The sequence below is a fragment of the Balaenoptera borealis genome (assembly GCF_965194805.1).
Source record: "Balaenoptera borealis genome assembly, chromosome: 12".
NCBI classification, from domain to species: domain Eukaryota; kingdom Metazoa; phylum Chordata; class Mammalia; order Artiodactyla; family Balaenopteridae; genus Balaenoptera; species Balaenoptera borealis.
The window spans coordinates 66514040-66537131 of NC_138869.1; the positions used below are offsets into that span (position 1 = coordinate 66514040).

The 23092-nt window shown below is 34.1% G+C and overlaps 1 protein-coding gene across 3 annotated transcripts in view; it reads left to right on the plus strand.

Moving 5' to 3' along the window:
- Positions 1-23092, plus strand: part of HMGCLL1 (3-hydroxy-3-methylglutaryl-CoA lyase like 1) — a 143269-nt gene that overhangs the window by 57942 nt on the left and 62235 nt on the right. The window contains exons 1-4 of one of the 3 annotated variants that reach the window (XM_082347219.1): positions 1206-7414; positions 8767-8862; positions 11063-11211; positions 21697-21760. In XM_082347219.1, the coding sequence (XP_082203345.1) occupies positions 7352-7414; positions 8767-8862; positions 11063-11211; positions 21697-21760 (372 nt within the window). In that variant the 5' untranslated portion in view covers positions 1206-7351. Of the gene's footprint in view, positions 1-1205; positions 7415-8766; positions 8863-11062; positions 11212-21696; positions 21761-23092 lie in introns of those variants that run through there. The other 2 variants (XM_082347217.1, XM_082347218.1) reach the window with 2 other exon arrangements.

Genomic DNA, 23092 nt, shown 5'->3' on the forward strand with positions numbered 1-23092 from the left:
AATGGAACTTTTTTCACCCTGGATGAAACTTTATTTAGAACCTCAATATACAATACAGACAGGAAAATTACCACAAAATATTTGTATAGTTTCCTCCCAAGACCCTGGATGGGGCCCTAGCAATGTGCTCACCTGGTCATGTGTTTCAGTAAAATTTACAAAAGTTAGAGATTTTTGAGTTTTTTTTTTTTTTTAAAGGCTCCCTTCCAAATAGCAATAATTTCAGATCCACAAAATCTGGATTCATCTCTGAATAAAAATAAAATGAGGTGTCCCATCTTGAAGCAGGTATGGGTGGGCTTGGATGCATTGATTTGACCTCCCTCCAGCCTAACTGGTGGCCTTTGTGACTGAAACCACGATTCCCAGATTTGTTGATGTCTGACATCTCCTGAGAAGTTTTAGGAACAACAGATTCCTGGGTTCTTCAGCTGAACAGAATAGAATCTCTACTGATGATCCCAAGGAATCTGTTTTTTTTTTTTTTTTTAGAAGAACCTTAAATAATTTTGATGATCAATCCAGTTTGGGAGACACTGGGTTTGATGAAAACACATACTCTCAAAACTGTTCAGCCTGAGGGTGGGATCTTTCTAGGAATTCTTCCCTTGATATTGTGGTGCAAAAAATCTTGAGCAATGACTAAGATGAAGAGAGAGAAGATATTTAGACAATATGGAGGATGTGCTTAACAAAGAGGAACTAGAGAGTGTGCTTTACAGTCAGACAGACCTGGGTCCCGTTCCCCCTCCCCCACTCACTGGGTGATTCTCCTCATCCTTTCCATCTCTGTCTACTTCTTCTTCTACAGAAACTGTCCCTCTCATTGGGTGGTTAAAAATGTTTGAAGAGATAATGCACGTAAAGGACTCAACACATAGAGACCTGCCATGTAGACCGGCATAAAGTAAATGTTTGCTTTTATCATTGTAACCATCATTATTAATAATAAAATCTTAGAATTAGTGGAGAAAAAGAATCATGATTCAAAGTGGATTGAACTCAAATTGAATGCAAACTAGAATAAAAGGCAAGGAGGAGAGATTTCAGTTCAATTCGAAAAGCTTTATTAAATGTCTCTTTTGAGTGAAGTCTTCAAGGAGCTAATAATTTAGTTAGGGAGAAAGTTACATAAATCAGTATAAATTATACAAAATGTGATAAGAGTAACTATAAATAGATAGATAGATAGATAGATGATAGATAGATAGATAGATAGATGGATAGATATACACACACAGAGAACTATGGCGGTAAACAGATGTGGAAATCAAGCTGGTTGTTGAGAATGTCTTATAAGAGGAGTTTTTGAGTTGAATATTGTGAATATTGGAGGATGACATAAATTGACTAGCTGAAAAAAGAAGGAATGATATCTCATTAAGAAAGACTGTCTTTTCTCTTGCACCATTGATCAAGATTTTTTTTTTTTATTATTGAGAGGTTAGGAGGGTGTATTTCAGTTTAATAATTCATTGTTTGTAATGTCATGCTAAGATGCAATCTAATACTTTGTGATGTGTAACCTTATACAGAGATATATTGTTTTAGAAGAATTACTGTAGTTTTTTGTCCTTCCCAGTGAAGAATTTTGATATATATATTCTATTCTATGTGATTTTCATAAAAAATAAAAGCAAAAATATGAACACTTTATTTATAATTGTATATACTGTATATTGAATATATTTCTGATAAGAAAGGACTTCCATTTAATTTGACATTGATGCCAACTGATTCATTCACTTACAGTTTTACAGATGTGATGTTTGGAACAATTTTCTGTAGACTAGCTTCTGGCTCTGTATATTTTGAAACTTGTTTTTCCTCAAATATTTACATACCTCTGGTGCCAGATATCACAGGACTCTTGGCTTAACTCTAGAGTGACACTTTTAGTAGGAGGTACAGTTGAGTACTCTATTTTATGTTATATAATATATTTTATACATATTAAATATATGAGAATATTTACACCAATATTCTTGGAGAGCACAGCATTGTGAATTCTCCCAAGTAGCAAAGTCTGTGCCTGGGTTTACACATAAGGAAAATTAGGAGTTTGGGATTAACATATACACACTACTGTATATAAAATAGATAATCAACAAGGATCTACTGTATAGCACAGGGAACTATACTCAATATTCTGTAATAACCTAAATGGGAAAAAGATTTGAAAAAGAATAGATATATGTATATGTATAATTGAATCACTTTGCTGTACACTTGAAACTAACACAACATTGTAAATCAACTATACTCCAATATAAAATAAAATATTTTTAAAAAAGAAATATAATATGGCAACCTAAATGAATTAAATGGTCTTCCCATCTTTATGTGCATTACTTGAAGACCATTACAGGAGACTCACTCTATAGATTAGATTAGAGCAACACTTTGTGTAATTGTCCTTTTGTCTTCTCTTCTCACACTTCTTCACTGCTCCAGAGCAGTAAAATAATCTTGCCACCAAAACAAAGCTCCCAAACCCATCCTGTCCCTCTCCAACATCATGACTCTCTAGATTACTTAAATTTTTCTGGCTATCTTGTTCTCTTTTTCCTACCACTTCTCACCTTCCTCCTTCTCCTTCATACATCATGGGAAAGAATCAGGAGAAGGACTCTTGTTAGATGGCAAGAGAGGGAAATAATTTGAGCCCTTTAGCAGGTGAGTGGAGGGAAGGAAGGAAAAGTGGGTAAAGCTCGCCCATTGATGATGCTTGACTTGGTCATATTGACTGGACCAAGCCAGAGAGAAGAGGAAACAAAGCAGAGTTTTATATTTAGGTTGCAAGATCCAGTGGTAAAAGAGGTGGTCAAGTTATACAACTTTACAGATATTGCTGTAAAGATGGAGTATCTTACCTGGATTTTAGATTACATGGATTTTAGATTCTACTTACATGGATTTTAGATTCTACTCTAAACACGTTTGCCATTTAAAAACAGTGCTAACTTCAACTCTGAGTAATTCTACTCCATCACACAATACAGTTGCCTCACCAGAGCCACCATGATGTATTGAATAATTTCTTTGGTGATGCAAAACAACTCAGCTCCTCTCAGGAAGTTTGCATTCTCCTTATTGACTCACTCTTACTGAGTTAAAATAATAAAGGTAAAAGTTTTATGTGTCATACACGTGTGTGAGACTTTCACATAAAAAATTTATAGTAAATGCACCTCTGGAACTTAGTGACCTGTACAATGTGATATTTTGTAATTATACTTGTTCTGGGAAAAGGAAAAAAAAATGTTCATCAGTGATTAGATTCTAAATGAACATCTCACACAACATATATTCAGTTGGAACTGAACAAAATTTACTCAATGAATATTCTGTTTTCTCTATCAACTGTTATTCAGAAGAGAGGTAAAGAGTAATAGATACTTTTACTTTTCATTTCATTGGACTTGAAAATGAAAGAAGGGTATGAATTTAAAAATTAATTTCTATAGAATATCTCACTCCATAATTATGTGGAGAATTTTAATAAACAATTATGTTTTAAGTTTGGGCTTATTAAACCCTTTCTTTTTATAGTATACTAGAGTATAATTTATCATAGAAATTATATTTGCATGTATAATATATGAATACTTGTGCTTTATGACTAATTTTTAATAATATCATATTTTATGAATAGTCTTGCTCCATTAAACTCCATGAATATTTTGCTCCTTTAAAAAACAGGCCCCTGAGTTATTTACATTTGGTCTAGATAAGGGTTAGCTTAAATATTTGTCATTATTCTACTTTAGGTTGCAAAGAAAAATACTTCCTTACCTGCTTCATAGAACTTCAGATCACATGACATTTGTATTATTTTGTATTTTTGGTATGTACACACACACACATACACACACATTTCCCACCACTAGCCTGTGTGTTATATTATATGGACTACCTCTGCTTCATGTTTTAATGCTGAAATGTTAGATATATTATAAGTGTATAAAATGTTGAAATGAGTCAATATTCAATATTCAAACATTGAAGGGCATTTTAAGGTCTCACGATATTTTAAAATTAGCTTTTGTATCCACCAATGACAAATTTTATAGTCTATTTGTAAAATATATACTCATATGTATTATTTTGAAATTCCAATAATCTCAGGGAATTCGAATGAGCACTTAACAATGCTTAAACTATATTTTAGCCATTGCTGTTGTCTGGAGAACACATTGAAAGCATAAATATTTAGGAGAAGTTATTGTATTCAGATGACAAAGTATTAGTAAAATGTCTAAATATGTGTAATGTGGTGTGTCCAAATATAATCACCCCATGATAGAGTTAGTAGCAAGTAAAATAAAAGCTCTAAATAAAAGCTCTAAAAATTACATTCTAATTTTTGTGATTTTTGCATATCTTTAAGATGCTTGCAAATTGTTGCACAATTATTGTGACTATTTGAATCCATATCAAAATTTGGATACCTAGGACAATTGATTCACCATGGTATAGCCAGTTTGATTGGCTAGGTAGGTATGGCCATTCACACACCGTGGCCAGATGATGGCAAATCCTGTTACTAACCAAATAATGGGAATTTTTATGATCCTAAATGAAAAGTTACAGCAAAATCTTAAAAATATGTTAATTCAAACCAGATGTAGAAAGATTTTGTTAAGATGTCAAAATAGTACTGTAAAGGAATAGTTCTATTATTGTTTGACTAATAGTTAAACTTTAGACATTAAAATAACATCAAGATTGAAGTATAATATAAACTCTCTGAGTAAAAAAATAAAGTAAAGCAAGGATTTTATACCTTTAATTGAAACCTGCTCTATTTTATTCACTGTAATAAAATTACATCCTATCATGATTTCCTAAAGCTCTTTACATAATTGTCTTTATTGACCAAATTTAGACAGAATATTATTATGTCTTAAATGACCTCATTATAGTGTGGTTGTTTTTAAAAAGGAAAATGTTCTGATTTGTTGGATTCTAATTAATGTATTTATCATAATTTCATTAAGATATCTTCAATGATTATCAAAGTTTAGCTTTCATGACCTGGGAATTTGATTACTGTCATCTCTGCTTATTTTCTAGTTCTGCTGATTGAAATATCTATTAAGTCACAGTTTAATTACATAAATTTCTACATAATGATTCAAGATTTTTGTTAAACTACATATAGAGTGAAATAATCACTTACAGGTTAATATGACCTATATTTCTTGAAAATTAAAATTTGTCTTGTCTCCTTCATGCTGTGATACACTGCCATACCTTATTCTCTAACTGCATATTGGTTTGGGAAACACTCTTTATTGATTTCTGTTATCATGTTAATGTAAATATGTCTCATAAATAAGCATACTGTGTTTAGTTAGACATAAGTATTAGTAATATCAATGAACATTATTCTCTAGTAAGAGTGTTTTACATTTCATTACAATGTCCTAAAACTAGCAGTAACTTTACTTGTCTTTCTGATTGAAATTAGGAATAAGTGCTCTAAATTTTTTATGATAATTTGTGAGTGCATGTTTGCATGTAACATGTGTGTGAGAGAGAGAGACACAGAGAGACAGAGACAGAGAGACAGAGCTCACACTCTAGCCTCAGACACAAAGGCTAAATTCGTGATATATAATCAAGAACTGTGTTGAAATCTGCATGAATGTTAACTATTTTAAAAAGAAGTTATAAAAGAGTGAGGATTACATTTTTGAGTAAAGTCACCTTCCTTATAGTACCAGCCTCTGTGTCCTATTAATTTTTCTCTGGTAGTTCCATTCCCAGTGTCATTTCTCTGCAGTGGAACTTGTCACAGGCTGCATCCTCACCATTACCTGAGAATTGCCTCTCTTTTCTCTTGACTGCCCTCTGCGCCTCTCCCAAGTTAATCTTTCTAAAATACTGCATCTATCCCAGTCTTCCCTTGCTAATTCAACACCCACTCTTCATGGCTTTCTATTGTCTTCACAATAAATCCTGAATTCTTAGAATAATGTGAACCTAACTCAAGACACACCACAGTGTGTGGCCCCCTGTCTTAATTTATAATCTATTTCTTGATTGTTTACCAATAATCTTTTCTAGCCGGATAGTGTATTCCTACTGCTACACCCACCTCTTCCTCTTTTCCAACCCTATTGATTTTTCAGTGTTTCAGCCTTTATGGCTTTGTAATGAATTATCTGAGAATTTTTTAAAATTAATTATTTATTTATTTTTGGCTGTGTTGGGTCTTCGTTTCTGTGCGAGGGCTTTCTCCAGTTGCGGCAAGCGGGGGCCACTCTTCATCGCGGTGCGCAGGCCTCTCACTGTCGCGGCCTCTCTTGTTGCGGAGCACAGGCTCCAGAGGCGCAGGCTCAGTAGTTGTTGCTCACGGGCCCAGCTGCTCCGCGGCATGTGGGATCTTCCCAAACCAGGGCTCAAACCTGTGTCCCCTGCACTGGCAGGCAGATTCTCAACCACTGCGTCACCAGGGAAGCCCTATCTGATAATTTAGTGGTGTCAGTAAACATTTGCCATGCTCATCAAATCTTAGGGTCAGAATTTGAATAGGGTACAGGAGCAAAGTTGTCTCTGGTACACAAAGTCTGGGGCCTCAGGCTGAATCATCTGGAGCTCCTTCAATCATAAGTTTAAGGGTTAGGGTTAGGGTTACGGTTAGCGTTAAGGTTAAGATTAAGATTAGTGTTGACTGTTGGCTGGGGGCTCACCTCCTCTTCACATGGGGCTCTCCATGTGGGCCTCTTCCTGTGGCTGTTCTGCAGGAGCTAGTTTTTCTCAGAGCAGATCAGCTGACTTTCCCATGGTGGCTTCCCCCAAGGAGAAAGCCATATAGAAGCTCTATCCTTTTTCACAACCTAGCCTCATAATTCACGTGGCATTATTTTTGCTATGCTCTATTGGTTGGAGCAATCACAAGCCTGCCTAGGTTCAAGTGGATGATAAATAGCATCCATTTCTTGATGGAGGTCAGTGAGGTTTTGGAAGAACACATGGGATTGGAAATACTGCTGTGGCCATTTAAAAAAATTGTCATTATGTCATATTAGGGACTGTAGTTCTTATCCCATATACTCTTTTAAACTTTCCTAGATTAGTATAGGCCCTGCCAACCTTTCCCCATTCTGAACTCTTATAAACTGTGCTCTTGTTCACAACCAGTATATTTTTTTGAATTGTTAACTTTCCTAGTGCATCTCTTTGATCTCCCCAACTGTATTGCAAATTACTCAGTGCAAGGATGTTACTTTCCAGTGTTTATATTTCCCACAGGGCCTAGCATAGGGCTTTGGACACAGTTAATGTTCAATAAACCTCTGGGTTAAAGTGAAATAGGCTTAGAATAAAATAAGCTTTGGCTTTTATGCATCGTAGATGTCTGTGGTGGATGGTCTTTGTGAAGGATGCAGCTATGGGGTGGGCAATGGTGACTGTGATCTCTAAGAAATAAGTGAACAAGAATCACATTTTAGACAGAATTAAGTGTGTTTGGATTGAATGAAACATGAAAGCTTAAATGTCAACAAGGCATGATGGCAGTCAGTGGGAGGTGCTTTTTTGCGTCTTAAGTATTTAATTTTAAATTTAAAATGTATTTAAAAATTCATTTAATTATTCCAAATAATAATCATTGAAAGTATTAAATTGAATTCTACTGGCATTTAACTCAGAGTCAATAAGACCAATGGACCAGTAAGAGTAAATATTGTAACATTTCACATTTAAAAAAAAATGTGTAGCTATGTTAATAAAAGCATTTATACTCTAATTTACTTTTATTTCCTTTTAAATTAAAAACAATACATGCTTATTTTAACAAGTCAAGGTATATAGAGAAAAAACAAGTCTTCCCTCAACCGTTCCCATACTGAAGATACAAAGTTTGGTTTGGTGCATGTTTTTACAGCTTTCTCCACTTTCATTTTGTATACTTTTCATTGTTTATATATTATTCCTTATATTTATTGTTCATGCCATAATTTATTATTCTTTAATATGCAAAGCTCATGGTTATGTCAATGGTAATTTCTCTATGTGATGATTATGGGATTTGATCATCAGTTATTTCTCTAGGAGGCTAAATTATAGACTTTATAGCAAACTGGTAAGTTTGATATTTTAATTCAAAGTTGGCTTTTTTTTAATAGATTCATAGAAAATATACAAAATAAAGTCTTTGTAGGATGAGTTTCCTGCTGTGTGCTCCATTGTATTTATTTGTTCACGTTATAAGAACAAATAGTAACTCAAGGATAGAACTACGTAAAGCATTATGACTGTTACTAACTAAAACCAATAATATACTAGGGTCTCAGCCTTGTTAAATTCTTCTAATGGATACGTGTAATTTACGCTTTACTAAATATTGTAAAATTTCATATGTTAAAAATTATTTGGACGTAAAATTTTCATGTGGAAGGTAAATGTACAGCCTATGGCCTTTCAAACTCTTCCCACTATCAGGGGTATTGGAGTCTTGACCATAAAATGAAAGGAAGAGAATAAAGATCAGTCAAGGGAAAACACCAGAGTTCAGAATTCCTGACTGTCTGTAATCAGTCACTTAACCAGATCCTGTCATGTGAGGACGTTACACCCAGATCTAGTTATTATGTATTTATGACATTGAGAACTACTTATCTGGCATGGTTTTGCTATTTCAAACATGAATTGATAGAATATAATTGCCTGTATTATTATAACCTCCTGAAAAACTAAAAACATGCTTGATAGAATATTCCAAGTCCCATATCTCTATATAACTATTATGTATTTAAGATGGCAGATCACACTGAAGTGATGAAGGGCATTCGTCAATATCCAGGAATTCGATATCCTGTCCTTACTCCTAATCTTCAGGGTTTCCACCGTGCTGTAAGTGTGCTACTAATTTTTCTAAAACTGATATGCTTCTTGTTGTAAAGATCTTTTCAAAGTTAAATTGGTGTGATATATGACTCCCTTGTTATCCTGCATAAATACTATCACTAATACCCGTAATGCAGGTACATGGAGATCAGTGACTTTGTGGCATTGTTGGGACTAAAATGCTCCACATAATGGCTCTTCCAGTCTAACCATTCAAGAATTAAAACACAGAAATACAATTACCCATTTTGATGAAATTCTTTTGAAAGTATATTTTGTGCTCCCCACTTAAACAAGGAATACAAAATATAACAAAGATTTCCCAATACGATATTATAATTATTAATATTATTGTAGTGGATAGTTATTTTTGTCACTTTTTCTGAGGTTGCTGTTGTTCCCGCCCTCTACATGGAGCTAATCACTGTCTTTGGAATTGCCTCTACCAACTTTCCTTATTTGTCTTCCGGTTTGTTTCTTCCAATCCTATGTGCCTTGGGAATTTATATGCCAAGAAGCTTTCATAATTACACATACTAGAAGAATCAGTGTAGTTTTAAGTAAAAGCTTGAGGTGTTATGCTTACATGGCTTTATTGTAAAAGTTGAGCAACAGCTATTTTTGGTGTTAATGGATATTTTTCACTTTTGTATTTGTGACTGGGTTGCATGAAGTTGAAATTGTGGGTGCTAGTTGGTGTATCACCTGTTAGTGTATCTTGTGAAACCACTTTTCTTTTATTTGAATTAATACAAATTTTATCACATTGTAAAGAAAGACAGAGGCCTTTTAAGAAATTATAAATATTGCTGTCATCCGGTCCTAAAGAAGTAGGGAATGTAACCACCTTGAGAAAGGTATGAGAGTATACCCTCAGGGTAGCTTAGAAAGTAATAGGAGAAACCTTGGCTTGGGACTCAGGCAAGCCTGTGTTTGAAACATGGCCCCAGAACTTTTACTAGCCTTGGGACCTCCTATTAGTGTTTTAGCCTCTTTGAGCCGCAGTTTTCTCATCTGTAAAATTGCCATAATAACACTTCATTTACAAGATTGTTTGTGGATTAGAAATAGGGCATGCAAAATACAACACCAGCACATAGTAGGTGTTCAATAAATAGTACTTTAATTTAGTTAAATTAAAAAAAATTTTTTAAAAGTGAAGTGTAGTTGATTTACAATGTTGTGTTAATTTCTGCTGTACAGCCAAGTGATTCAGTCATATATATATATATATATATATATATATATATATATATTCTTTTTTAATATTCTTTTCCATTATGGTTTATCATAAGATACTGAATATAGCTCCCTGTGCTATACAGTAAGAACTTGTTTATCCACAGAATTTTAATTTTAAAGGTTACAATTTATTTTGGATGGAAGAGTGGATACCAGTATTTTTTTTTTAAATGTTGGAGGAGAGATGACAGAATTTTTTTTCTTAATGTATTAATAGGGTATCAGAGAGAAAGGGGAATCTAGGTACAGTGCTAGAGATATATTAATAGAATGTCTTAAAAATCCAGCTGGAAAACTAGGAGGCTTGATGTTGAAAACAAGCACTGGGAAGCCTGGAGGGAGGAGAGAAGATGGCCAAAGGGGCAAAAGGGAGAATTGATTAGGTCGACATTTTGGATTTGAAGACTGGCAAGAGGATTAAGGTCTTAAGACATGCAATAGTTCGGTTGTCACAGTCAAGGTATGAAACAGTGGAAGTGAGGTTAAGAGATAGGGAGAAAATTTGTAGCAAAATCTAAATGATGACTTGGAAAAATATTTTTCTGTTGGATGCTAAGAAGAGAAGAAAAACAAAGCATTTACTAGTCTCAATTTTAATAATTGGGTAAAAATAAAGTTTTCCATAGATATCAAGAGGTTTCATTGGGATGCTAGTATTTTCCATAATTAAGGTTAAAATATTGCTGAGGATAACTTTTAGGAAAGGCAAGATTAAATTGGAACATCATCATTGTATATTCTGTGATTTATAAGTGTTGTAGTTTGTGGAATTATTGTGCTATCATAAAATATTTTTACATTTCAAAAGGGTGTATGCAGCAAGTTGAGAGAAATCTAATTTTAAATTTTAAGGAGAATGTTAAAGAATTCAAGTATTCCTTTATAGAGTAGTTAACATTGCTTCTGCTGCTCTTGTTTATGCTTTTGGAATTACTAGCTTTGGCCTTTGATTTTTATTTTTCAGGTTGCTGCAGGAGCCACTGAGATCTCTGTTTTTGGTGCTGCCTCTGAACCCTTTAGCAGGAAGAATATTAACTGTGCTATTGAAGAAAGTATGGAGAAGTTTGAGGAGGTCGTTAAGTCTGCAAGACACATGAATATTCCAACACGAGGGTACTTATGAAATTCCACAAATTCTATTTAGTTCATTAACATCAATTGTATAAGCTCTTTATGAACTATCTAGATATTGTTTATGACATATAACAATATACATAGGGTATCTTATTTATACCCTGATCTTATGTGATCAGGGCCATGATTATATACTTATTACTATAACTACCTCATTAATATCAGCTGATAATTATGAGGGCGTATCTAGCCCTTATGTTGTCATGCATTTGAGGTCAGAGGGACCAACATCGGAACTGACATTGTTACTCATTTTATTAATTTCAAATTATCCAAATGCACCCATTTTTGGATCACAGCCTAGTGTAAATGGATAGATTGTTACGAACTCATAGTAGCATTTGGAAAGGAATCATCTAATGTGGTTTCCAAATTAAAAAATTTTTTTAAGAACCATGCTTTTTCTTCAAAGAATATATTGTACAGAAATTCAATAGATTATGTAAAATGTAAAATTGAGAACTGCACTGGGGAGCTGGGCCCATCATTCCACCCATTCAGCCTCCCCTTAACAGCTGACTTCCAGGTTTTCTCTGTGTGGCCCCCAAAGCAAAATTATTTGGGGAAGGAGAAGAGAGAGGAAACTGGTTTGGTTCTTGCCTGCTTCCAGGCCAGCAGGGGAGCATCTAGTGCAAACAGGCTCTATACTCAGTCCCATGTCTGTGAAATGTATAATAAATTCATTGTTACTTAAGGAAGAAGTTTCTCAGACATTAGCTAATTTTCTATTTTTATAATTATGGAGATATGATAAAGATGCCATATCATCTTCATAAATTAAAATGCATAGTGTTTGTAACAGAAGGCTGAGTGCTGTCACTGGGCTTAGATGCTGGTTGTATTTCCTATGGTTAAAGTGAGCAAAGTTCATAGTGGCAAGAAAGATTCAGTCATTAATGAGAAAGACAAGTGGATCCACTTTGGAATGACTGGATTAGAAAAGGATTGGAATTCAACCAAGGTCATTTGGAGAGCAAGTAGAATTAGATTACACCATAGTTAGCTATCTTGTTGGTTTGCTTCCTTTTTTTTAAACTTCTTTTTCCTTTCTCCTTAGTAAATTTCCAACATGACTTTTTAAAGATATAAAGATATTTTTGTAACTGATATGCATACATAACATGCAGAGGGCGTGCAAGAAAGTCTAAAAACCAAGATAACGTATTTCCATAGACAGAAAATAAAGGATGTCTCTTCTTAAGGCAAAAGTTACATAACCACTATCAAAAAGCAGAGATGTCCTATAAGTTTCTAAATTCAAACATACATAAGTTGCTTTGTCTCTCTTCCCTTTAAAAGCAAGGAAAAAATAAAGAATCTGTTCTTCTATTTCAATTTATGTTTAAATGTGGAGTAAAGTAATTCACATTGGAAAGCTGAAAAAACACAAAGCTCTAAGAAGTCAGGTACATGTAAGCTTATGCTTCAAATGGGAAGTGTTTATTTTTTAAATGTTGAAAGATGGATGTGAACAAATTATATAATAACAAATTTTATCATTTTAGTTTTTATAAAATAGAATAGATAACTGAATAAGGCTAATAGAAACCCTAACTCCCCTTTAATACTGATTGCTGAACATTTAATATTGTCCTATCAATAAAGAAACTTCTAACCATATTACAACCTAAGAAGTTTTTCAGGCTTTGATAAGAAGAGTACAGAAGTGCAGATGGACGAGAACTCACCCACAGCCAAATGAAATCAGTGAAAGTACATCAGAGACTTATTGTAGCTATACTGTAGACAGATGTATGTTTTCCAACGCAGACTTCCTTCTTTTGGAGCACAAGCCCTCGATTTTCTGAAACACTAGTCATTTTTAGAACTATGCCTTCGGATGGATGGATATGAGTTCACTATTTGTGCAGTTGAAAATTATCTTCTCTCCCAAACTTTTACAGAGTTTAAATTAGATTTTATTTTCACTGGCAATCTAGATGGTAGATACTCATTATTAAAAGTTATAGGCCATTGGTACTCATTTAAGGGAAAGAGCCATGCTCAACTAGTTGAACCTGAAGTAGATGCTTCAGCCAGTGTTACTATGGCAACAGCTGCATCAACATGGATCATCACCCAGAAAATGCATATCGCCAGCTGCTGTCAGATTTAAAGGCCATGAGGCACGACACATTTTATAAAGGCTCACTAAAGACATTTAAGCTTCTGTAAAAACAGTAAACTTTCATATGTTCTAAATAGCAGCTTTTATTAAAATTATGAAGGCTATTGTTTGTTTCCTCCCTTCCCGGAAACACACAGATACATATGCCTATGTACACGTTTCTATACATGCTCCAAACTTTATGTAACATATGGGACACATTGGGGAAAGACATGGTGCCAGATGGTTGACATAAAATGCAGAGTCAGCTAACTACTGCTGCACATACATTGTATGTGAGTGAGCAATGAAATGTCTACATTTTGGACTTCATTCTTTAATGTGTATTTCACATATGTTTAAAAAATGTAGGTTATTTTTCTCTTATCTGTTTAATTTTTAAAACATTAAAAAGACAGAGAAAAATAGAAGCCTGCTATAAATTTAATCACTTTCTTTCTTTTTTATCAATGGCATTTATTGAAAGAATTATCTCTTGGTTTGTCAAAATCTGTTTAAAATTGAAATCCCTCAGATATGAAGTAGTGTTCTCATCTATCATATAAGGCATTCAGGTTTTTTTTTTTTTTTTTTTTTTTGATTTTTTTGTTGTTGTTTAATTTTTTAATTTAATTTAATTTATTTTTGTATACAGCAGGTCCTTATTAGTCATCAATTTTATACACATCAGTGTATACATGTCAATCCCAATTCCCCAATTCAGTTCAGACATTCAGGTTTTATTCCTTTTTGTTTGAAGTGAGTATCAGCTTCTCTTTAATGACGTCACAAGAATCACATGCTCACTCTTCTTCTGAAAATATTAATTTAAAAAGGAAACTATCTCTAAGGTGCCTTATTCATTTCATTATTAGATGCTTATAAACATGTTATAAATTCACAAAGTCAGCAGGTGTGCATATCAAAGCAATGTGCTTTTACATGATTACATCTTAAGCCTCTTCTATAAAGTGGCCTAGAATGATCTGATCCATGATTAACTTCCTGAAAGTCTGAGCCTACTGAAAGTTGAAAGAAGTTGACTGATAACATTTTTAGGAGCCAAACAAAATTATTCACCCACTGTTAAAAAAAATACAAATTGCAAAAATATTTCACTGTGAACTGTCAATGCTGAATTTATTCTCAAATTACCAGAAAAAGTAGACATACAAAATAATGAGAAGGAAGACTAAAAAGCAAATTAGCGATTAAACTAATATAGACAGCCATAGATAACTTTTAGGTATGGAAAAACAAAGACAGTTTTAGGATGCGATAATGTTTTGCAATGTGATTAATATTGCAATGTGATTAATATTGATAGATATTTTGGAGAAGACAAGGAATCAGGTTTTCATAGAACCATAATGAGTCTACGGTGCATATTTTATATAGCTCTTCACCTACTGTCACCTTCATCACCTACTTTCTTCTTATACAAAACCAATGAAAACCCAATCGGTTTTTAAATGTTTCTGAATAAAATTGTATCATTTATATCAGTGACCAATTTATTTGAGGAAAGACCCTCAATGTTAGGAAATTCTTCCTGTGCTTAGTTATTTTTGGCTGGTTGCCTAACTCTGTATAATTTCTAGCCTTTAAAATGGCAACCATTTCTAACAGCTGTGAAGTCAGGGCTCAGTGTTCTTTCTCAAAATGGTCAGCTTTCACTGGATTTCCCTTCGAGAGAGAATTTGTAACTCAACACGTTTCTTCAAGAATTTGCAGCCTACTTGTTTGTTAGCCAAACCATCTAGGTCGTGTGAACATGTATTTTCTATCCTTCCCCTGCCTCATGCAAAATGTCATTATGGATCCTGATCCTGAAATAGCAGCCATATTGAGTAAGATAATGAGCCTCCTTGTTTAAGGGCTTAGTGTTTTAAATACACAGTGACTGGCAGGCAGTGTTTCTCATTGACAAAGCAAATGTGTTCCATTGGATAATCTATCCCAGTGAAATTCACTTGCATATATGGCGCTGTCTTCCTGTTAATGGACAGCTTATTGGTCAAAGTTTCTTTCCAATTTCTACTGTTAAACTGAGGCCTTTGCATTGGCATGGAAGAGCAATTCAAATCATCATCTACCAAAATATGGCACATGAAACTCTAACAGTGAGACATCTGTTAAAACTATTTTCTTTTGTACATATGGTTTGTTTGAGTTCTACTTATTTTAGCCTCACATATTATTCTGTCATGGCTGTCTGCCAGATAACACATACACAGCTACAGTTAATATGTGTAAGTTGTGTTTGTGAAGTCACATCTAAATAACCTTCATGTACAGCTTTTGAGCAAAGAATGTGTTTTGTCATTTCTCGTGAAATTTGCATTTTAGAGCAAAAGGAGAATTTTAGCAGAATTGCTTTTTGAGACCAAGGGAAGGTCATTATTTCTTATATCATCCACAGAGATAAGTGCATGATAGGCTCTCAACTTTATTTATAATTGGCTTGTTAATAATGGAATGCTATTTTATATTGTTTATAGGTTGATATATTCTTCATGGGTACATCAAACTTGTTCCTGTATTTAAATGTCTTAATTACCTTTAATTGACATTACATGTCATCTCATCTCATCACTCTTGGCATTGTTTTTCTCTTCTGAGGATAGCATTGGTTGACTCTTTACACTCCAAGTGTTTGTGATATTTTTTCAAGGCTTTTACTCAGTCTTTTGGTTCCCTTTTGCCAGGATGATTTGAGGAACATGGGCTAATTGTGGGAAGGTAAACCTGAGTAAGGCCTAACTGTAGGTTATTTTTCATGATTCAACTGTAGGTTATTTTTCATGATTCAGCAACTTTACACATAGGTAAAGTTGTTAAAAACTTGAATGTTTCTGTTTTATCTTTTATCATGATTTTGCATAATATTGATAAATAGCCTCAACAAGCACAAATAAAAATAAAACAACTCACATTTCTATCCAGAGTTTATTGTAATTTTAGTGCAATTGGCTTCAATATGGTTGGTGATTCCTGTATTACCCTGTCATCCTACGTAATGTTTAAAACATGGTTCCAAGTCTGAACTCCCAAATATGTGCTGTCATCTCTGACTACAGAATTTAAGAACCTGAATCTGGCTATACGTTGATTGTAAAGATGAGGAATTTCATAGGAAATTATTCAGAAGGTTAAAATGACATCTTTACTAACATATTTTTGCATTAATTCATTCAAGAAATATTGTTTTATATAGTGTCCTCTCTTGTGATGCTATTTGTAATAATGAAAATGAAAAAGAAGCCTAACTTCGAAGAGTTCCCAGCAGACTGGGGAAGTAATGTGTATAGAGATAATTATTATATGGTCAAAAAAGCCAAGTACTTTAAGAGACATGCAGATAAATCCTATGAAAGTTCAAATTAAGACTGTATTAAATTTCTCTGGAGTTATTAGTAGAAGCCTTCGTGGAGGTGTGAATAAAATGAAATCATTAAAATGGGTAAAAATATGGAAACATAATCAGAAATGATGGCCTCCTCAGGCAGGGTAGAAAATCTACAAAGAGCAAAGGCATAGTGAAGAGAAATCTCCAGAAATGTTTGGATAAGAGGGAGAACTTTATAATTACTCTAATAAGAGCTTTTGAGGCTGTGAAATGCAAGAGAGGTAGAAAGTCAGATGAGGCTTCACAAATTGCTGAATTTGAATATCAAGTTTATTCAGTAGACAATGGCAAGCCATTAAGGATTTTCAGAGTGTAAAAATATGCTCTAGGAATATTATTTTGGCAACAGATACTGGAGTGCAAATGAGGGAGTGGTGTGAGACTAGAGGCAAGGAGGGCACTTAGGTGATGCCTGTGACCATCCTGGGGAGGGGTTTGGGTACTGTTCTGTCCATGTGGGCTGGTGCTGGCAGAGTTAATATGCTCTAGAGCCTGGAGGGAAGAACCAGCCAATGCTGTTTAATGAACGTGTTCTCAAAGCTGACCTTCAAGTGATTTAGTGGCTGAAAATGACTATCATTTTTTTTTTTTTAATGGCAAATGTGGGGAAAACAGGAATGAGCACCATTTTGGATCTATTGAGCTTCATATGCCATGTGAATGTGTCAAGCAATCGATTTGTAGTGTTCATAAGAATATTGGGAATTTGTTCCTGGAATTATCTGTGTAATAGTGAGAGAGAGAGACTATAGGGGACTGAGCTGATACAAAGACTCCCTTTTCTGTTCCCATTACAGACGCATAAATATAACAACTTGTAAAACATACAGCCAAGCTCAGAAAAAAGAAAGTACTCAGATTTCATCAAAGAAAGTGTGGTAAGGATGCAGGCTGATGCCACTAACACACGGGGGTATCTATTCCAGATATAATCCCTGGTGGCTTGGAAATGGGATTTTAAAATCTATGTGGGAAAAGATAGATGTTCTGCTAAGACTGGATTTGGAACTGAGTGTTCTTGGAGCCTGGAAGCACTTCCTTGCCAGTGCAAAGTCACTGAAATATGTGCCAGTGTTATGGGTTGTGGATTTATGACATATGTGTATTGTGGAAACCCAAATTGAGAAATGAAGGTAGGCATTTGCCTGGGAACTGGTAAAGTCTGCAAGGCAAGAGAAAAAGGAAATTAGATATCCTTTATAGGAACATTAAAATAACTCAGGACTGTCACTTCAGGAACTCCTACAGAAACTGAAATCACCATGAAAAGGCACTAATGGTAAAAATTACAGGCCACATGAGGAAACAAACTATCCTAAGAAAAATAAGCAGAAGAAAAAGAAAAAGCAGGAGAATTTTCACTGAAAATAAGGATATAGAATAATTTGAAAAGGAGATTGTAAATTAATGCTTAACCTATTTATAAAGGCAAAGGAAGAACATAATAAAAGAACAGGTCTTTATGGAAAAAAGGATGAAGATTTAAGGAAAAGAAATGGAAAGGAAAAATACATGTGTTAAATAAAAACAATAATTGCATTGAACAGCAGGTTACAGTTGAAGAGAGGATTAGTGGTCTGGAAGTAGAATTTGAGGAAACTGCAATAATGAAACACAGAAAGGTAATAGAAATTTTGAAAGTGAAATTAAGAGAGAATGCCTAATAGAATTCCCAGAAGGAGAAAACAAGGAAAATAGATATTTTGATGAACTAGTACTTTGATGATTTTCTAGATGAGAACAAAAGCATTAATGTTAATATTGAAGAAGTATAACAAGTCCTGACATACTCATTATAAAATGTAGAATATTAGGTATAAACAGGTAATCCTAAAGCAGTAGAGAAAAAATTACTGTAAAAATAAAGGAATTATCATTAGACAGAAAAATTCTCAACAGCAAAAACTGAGATGAGAAATAGTGAAATAATATGTTCAAAATGGCAAAAAAAAACCCTGTCAACCTAGAGTTCCATTCCTAGCCAAACTATTATACATTGATAAAAGTGAAATAAAACCATTTGTTGACAAAGTAGTCTGCAAAAGTCTACCTTTGCTGAAAAAATTACTAAAGGCTGTAGTTCAACAAAATGGACATTGAACCAGAAAGAAGGAATGAAAAGAAAAAAGAAATGGAGAGGTTGCAGGTCAGGGCTTCAGCAGAGTAGAAACTATTTGGAATAGGTCTATAAGAAATCAACCACCAGCCAATTAAAGATGGATAAATGTCGTGAATGCTGTGGGTCCAATGAAAGATAGATGTTGTGGGGTAGCAGTGGGGAAATCCCTGAGATTAGATACTCTCATGGCTATGTAACATCACTTTTACATAAGGGTGTCAATCCAACAGTCCAGGTGAGGAAGTATTGCTAATAGTTGAGTGGTTTTCAATTTTGGCACCTTAATGGAACTTTGAAAATTATTTTAAAATAATTAGTGGTTAGAGTCTATTCCCTGAGTTTCTGATTTAATTGGTTTGGAGTGTGTCCTACCCACCAGTGTCTGATTTGTTTTGTAAGCTCCCTAGGTGATTCTGTACAGCTGAGATTGAGAAGCATTGTAATAGATTGTCAGAGAAGAGCAGAGATCTGGAAACTGACTTCTGCCACCAGTCAAAGCAGACATGGTAGCCTATTTTCATCATGAGGAAGGCCATTTCACACTCACAAAAATCCCTCACTTTTTACAAGTGGTTGGCAAGCTTTTTGTGTAAAGAGCCAGATAGTGATATTTTAGGTTTTGTGGGTCAGATGGTCTTTGATGCAACTACTATTCTGCTGCTATAATGCAAAATATCCATGGAATATAGGTAAACAGATGGGCATGGCTTTGTTCCAATAAAATTTTTATTTGCAAAAGAGCAATGAGCAGGATTTGGCCTCTGGGACTTAGCTTGCCAACCTCTGCTTTCGAGTGTTCAAGTACGGTTAATGAACACAGTTAAGAACCATTGCATTCACTTTGCAGAAAGTAGCCCCATGTGTAAATAGGTTAAAGAAGGGTGGAGAAGAACATATGAAGATAACATGCAATGGAGAATGAAGACCAGGCCAACCATAGACCAGGGAAGGACTCAGAGGGAAAACTCTAGTGAGTGAAAATGCGCATGGAGAGAGTTAGGGTCATGGCATAAAGGGACAACTATAGCCAGGTTGTTACTTTTCAGTTAAGAGAATGCTAGAGAGGTTTGTTTGTTTTATATTGTCTTACATTTGTCGGGGTTTTTTTGCTTGTTTTTGTTTTTGCATTTAGAGGGATTGCATGTAAATGAATAGCTTGGACTTTCTTTTTAATCACATCTAGATATTTGGGGTTCAGAATAAATGTACTTCTGTTTTCAACACATTATCATCATTGTACCTGAAATGAAAATCCTTTTTCATCCCTTGCCACCTCCTCCAGTGCTATGTTCACATAAGAACATTTTCTTTTCTGCATATCTTGAGTAAATTTATACAAATTATTTGAATATTAAGCTTAAATTATAGTGACTGAAAGAGCAGAGAGATGGGTTTCCTGTCCAGCATAGGCTTTCAAATTTTACTTGATTTTATCCTCTTTTTCTCCTTCTTTGTCCTCATAACTGCTTGCCTGGCTTATGAAACTGCTTAGTTATTTTAATTACAAAACCCAATTTTTATTCACATTTTTAATACTTTTGAAATTTGGTTATATCTTTAGGATCAATGAATATGTATTGAATTATTGAATCTATATTTCATGTTTTTACCCCAAAACCTGTTGTGAAATTAGTGTATCTTCCAATTGACAGGATCTTTTTTTTAAAATTGAGGTATAGTTGATTTATAATGTTGTGTCAATTTCTGCTGTACAGCCAAGAGATTCAGTTACACATACATATACATTCAATCAAGGAAACATGGGATCATCTTTGCTCATGTTTTTGCCTCCATCTTTCCTTTGGCACCTACTTCCAGAATTTATGAAGAGTTGCATTTCTGGAAAACAAACCTGATCTTGTCATACGAATGTCTCAAAATAATTTTCAGGGATCTCAAAGTTTCAGCTCCATGGCACAGTATTCAAGGGCTTGCTATCTAAAGCCTTTCATATTCTGGCCCAAAGAACTGGGTTTCCAACCTTCTTCCCCACCACCCCTCTCTCCCTCATATGAATTGCTTCATTCCTGATGATCAGACACATGGTGCATTATTTTAATACAAGTGTTGTAAAATCTCTGAGAAAACTTTAATAAAATGGGATTGGTGTTGAGCTGAAAATAGCTAAAAGAGGCTTTTTCTAAAGTTTCATACTTTAAGATGAAAATGTATCATCATCCTTGCAAGAAAGGCTTGACTTTTTATATTAAATTGTTGAAGAACCTTATGGAATATCTTTATTTAGAGGCTTTTAAACATAGACTAGACACTCTTCTGTTGAGGATGATTTTTAGGTACACCCATGAGAGATAAACAAGGTGAACTTTGAGGTTGTGATCAGTTCTGGGAGTTTGAGGGTGATTAATGACTGTATCTACGTGAAGCCAAAATATCCAGATGGAAATGAAAAGAGAAATTCAGTTTGTCATCTACATGCTTTCTATATGATTCCAAAAACCTGGATATTTAACAGTTGAATGTATGTAGTTATTGAAATAAAACAATATATTTCACTGGTATTTTCTGCTTTGAATGTTCACGTATTGCTATAGTTTAAGCAACCTCACGAGATAAACACTTGTCTTATTCCCATCTGCCGTCAAATAACATATATCAAATTGTAATTATTAGAAAAATTAAAATGTGAGTTAAATTGAAAATGTTCCCAATTGTTTTTGTTTGGTCTGAGAATAATTATGAAGGAAGGAATAGAGTAAAATAAATTTTCTTGATGACTCTTTGGCTATTTCTTCATTTTTATAAAATGGAAATTAGGAAATGGGTTATCCACCAGATGCATATTTATATGGCTCTGTATTTTAAATTTAGGTATGTATCCTGTGCCCTGGGCTGTCCATATGAAGGAAACATCACACCACAGAAAGTAACAGAAGTAAGATATACGCCTGGTTTTCTGCTTCATGGTAAAATGATGTGTATTATTTTAAAAAGTGGACTCTTTTTCCTAATGTTTATTGCATTTGCACAACTAGAGCCATGGACTGATCACTTAGCTAATAGTTTTATTTTAACACTAAAGTCTTAGATAGTGCCTATCACTGTCCAGAGTTAACATTTGATTCTTATCATATGGGTGTTCAAAGTTGGAGGGAATAAAAACACCTGATTTGTTTTTATGTGAATAGAACATATTGAGCAACCTTTCTACTTTCTATCAGAATTCTGAGGCAGTTTTTGCACATATACTCAAACTTTGCCTTGGTTGCTCAGGTAGTGTCCCTTTGCTGTCTCCTGCGTATTTTGGCATTTGTATCAGAGTACATACTGCTTCCATGTTTTTGTTCCTTTGAGATTCTATAGCTCTTTCTGCTGAGATTCAAGTTGCTATTATTCCAGAGCAATTTTACAGCAGTTGATTATAGTCATTAAGGACCTACTTATTGAAGTTCATTTTCTACTTCCTGTTCCTTTTTCTTAATTGATACCAATGAATACAAAATGCTTGTCTTTGAAATTATATTAGACTCAGAAACTCATTTGCATATGAAATAGCATATTCTTGTGCACTGCTGTTAAAGTTAATTTTTATAGTTTAGGAATGCGGTGCTGAAGCAGTGAAGATGGGATTGTTAGAATATTGAACTTTAGACAGGATAAACTTTCAGTTTGGCTAAAACCATTCCTGTTTTGTGTATTCATTTGAACTGCAGATGTTTCCAGTGAGAGATATCCCATCATCTATTAATTAAGCAAGACAATTGCCCACAGAGGCAGATATATCAATACTATAAAATAATGAAACAAATATTTAAAAAATTTTATTGAAGTGTAGTTGATTTACAATGTTGCATTTAATTTCTGCTATACAGCAAAGTTACTCAGTTATACATATATATTCTTTTTCATGTTCTTTTCCATTATGGTTTATCACAGGATATTGAATATAGTTCCCTGTGCTATACAGTAGGACCTTGTTGTTTATCCATCCTATGTATAATAGTTTGCATCTTTATGAAGCTGAAATTTTGCAGTCCTTCGCTGGCATGGGACCCTTCTAAGGCTCTGTTATTAATTTGTATTCACAACTATATATTCTTTTTTTTAAAAATCAGTTTACTGCTTTTATTATTTTTTTTAAACTTTTATTTATTTATTTATTTATTTATTTATTTATTTATTGGCTGTGTTGGGTCTTTGTTGCTGCACATGGGCTTTCTCTAGTTGCAGCGAGCGGGGGCTATTTTTCGTTGCGGTGCTTCTTCTG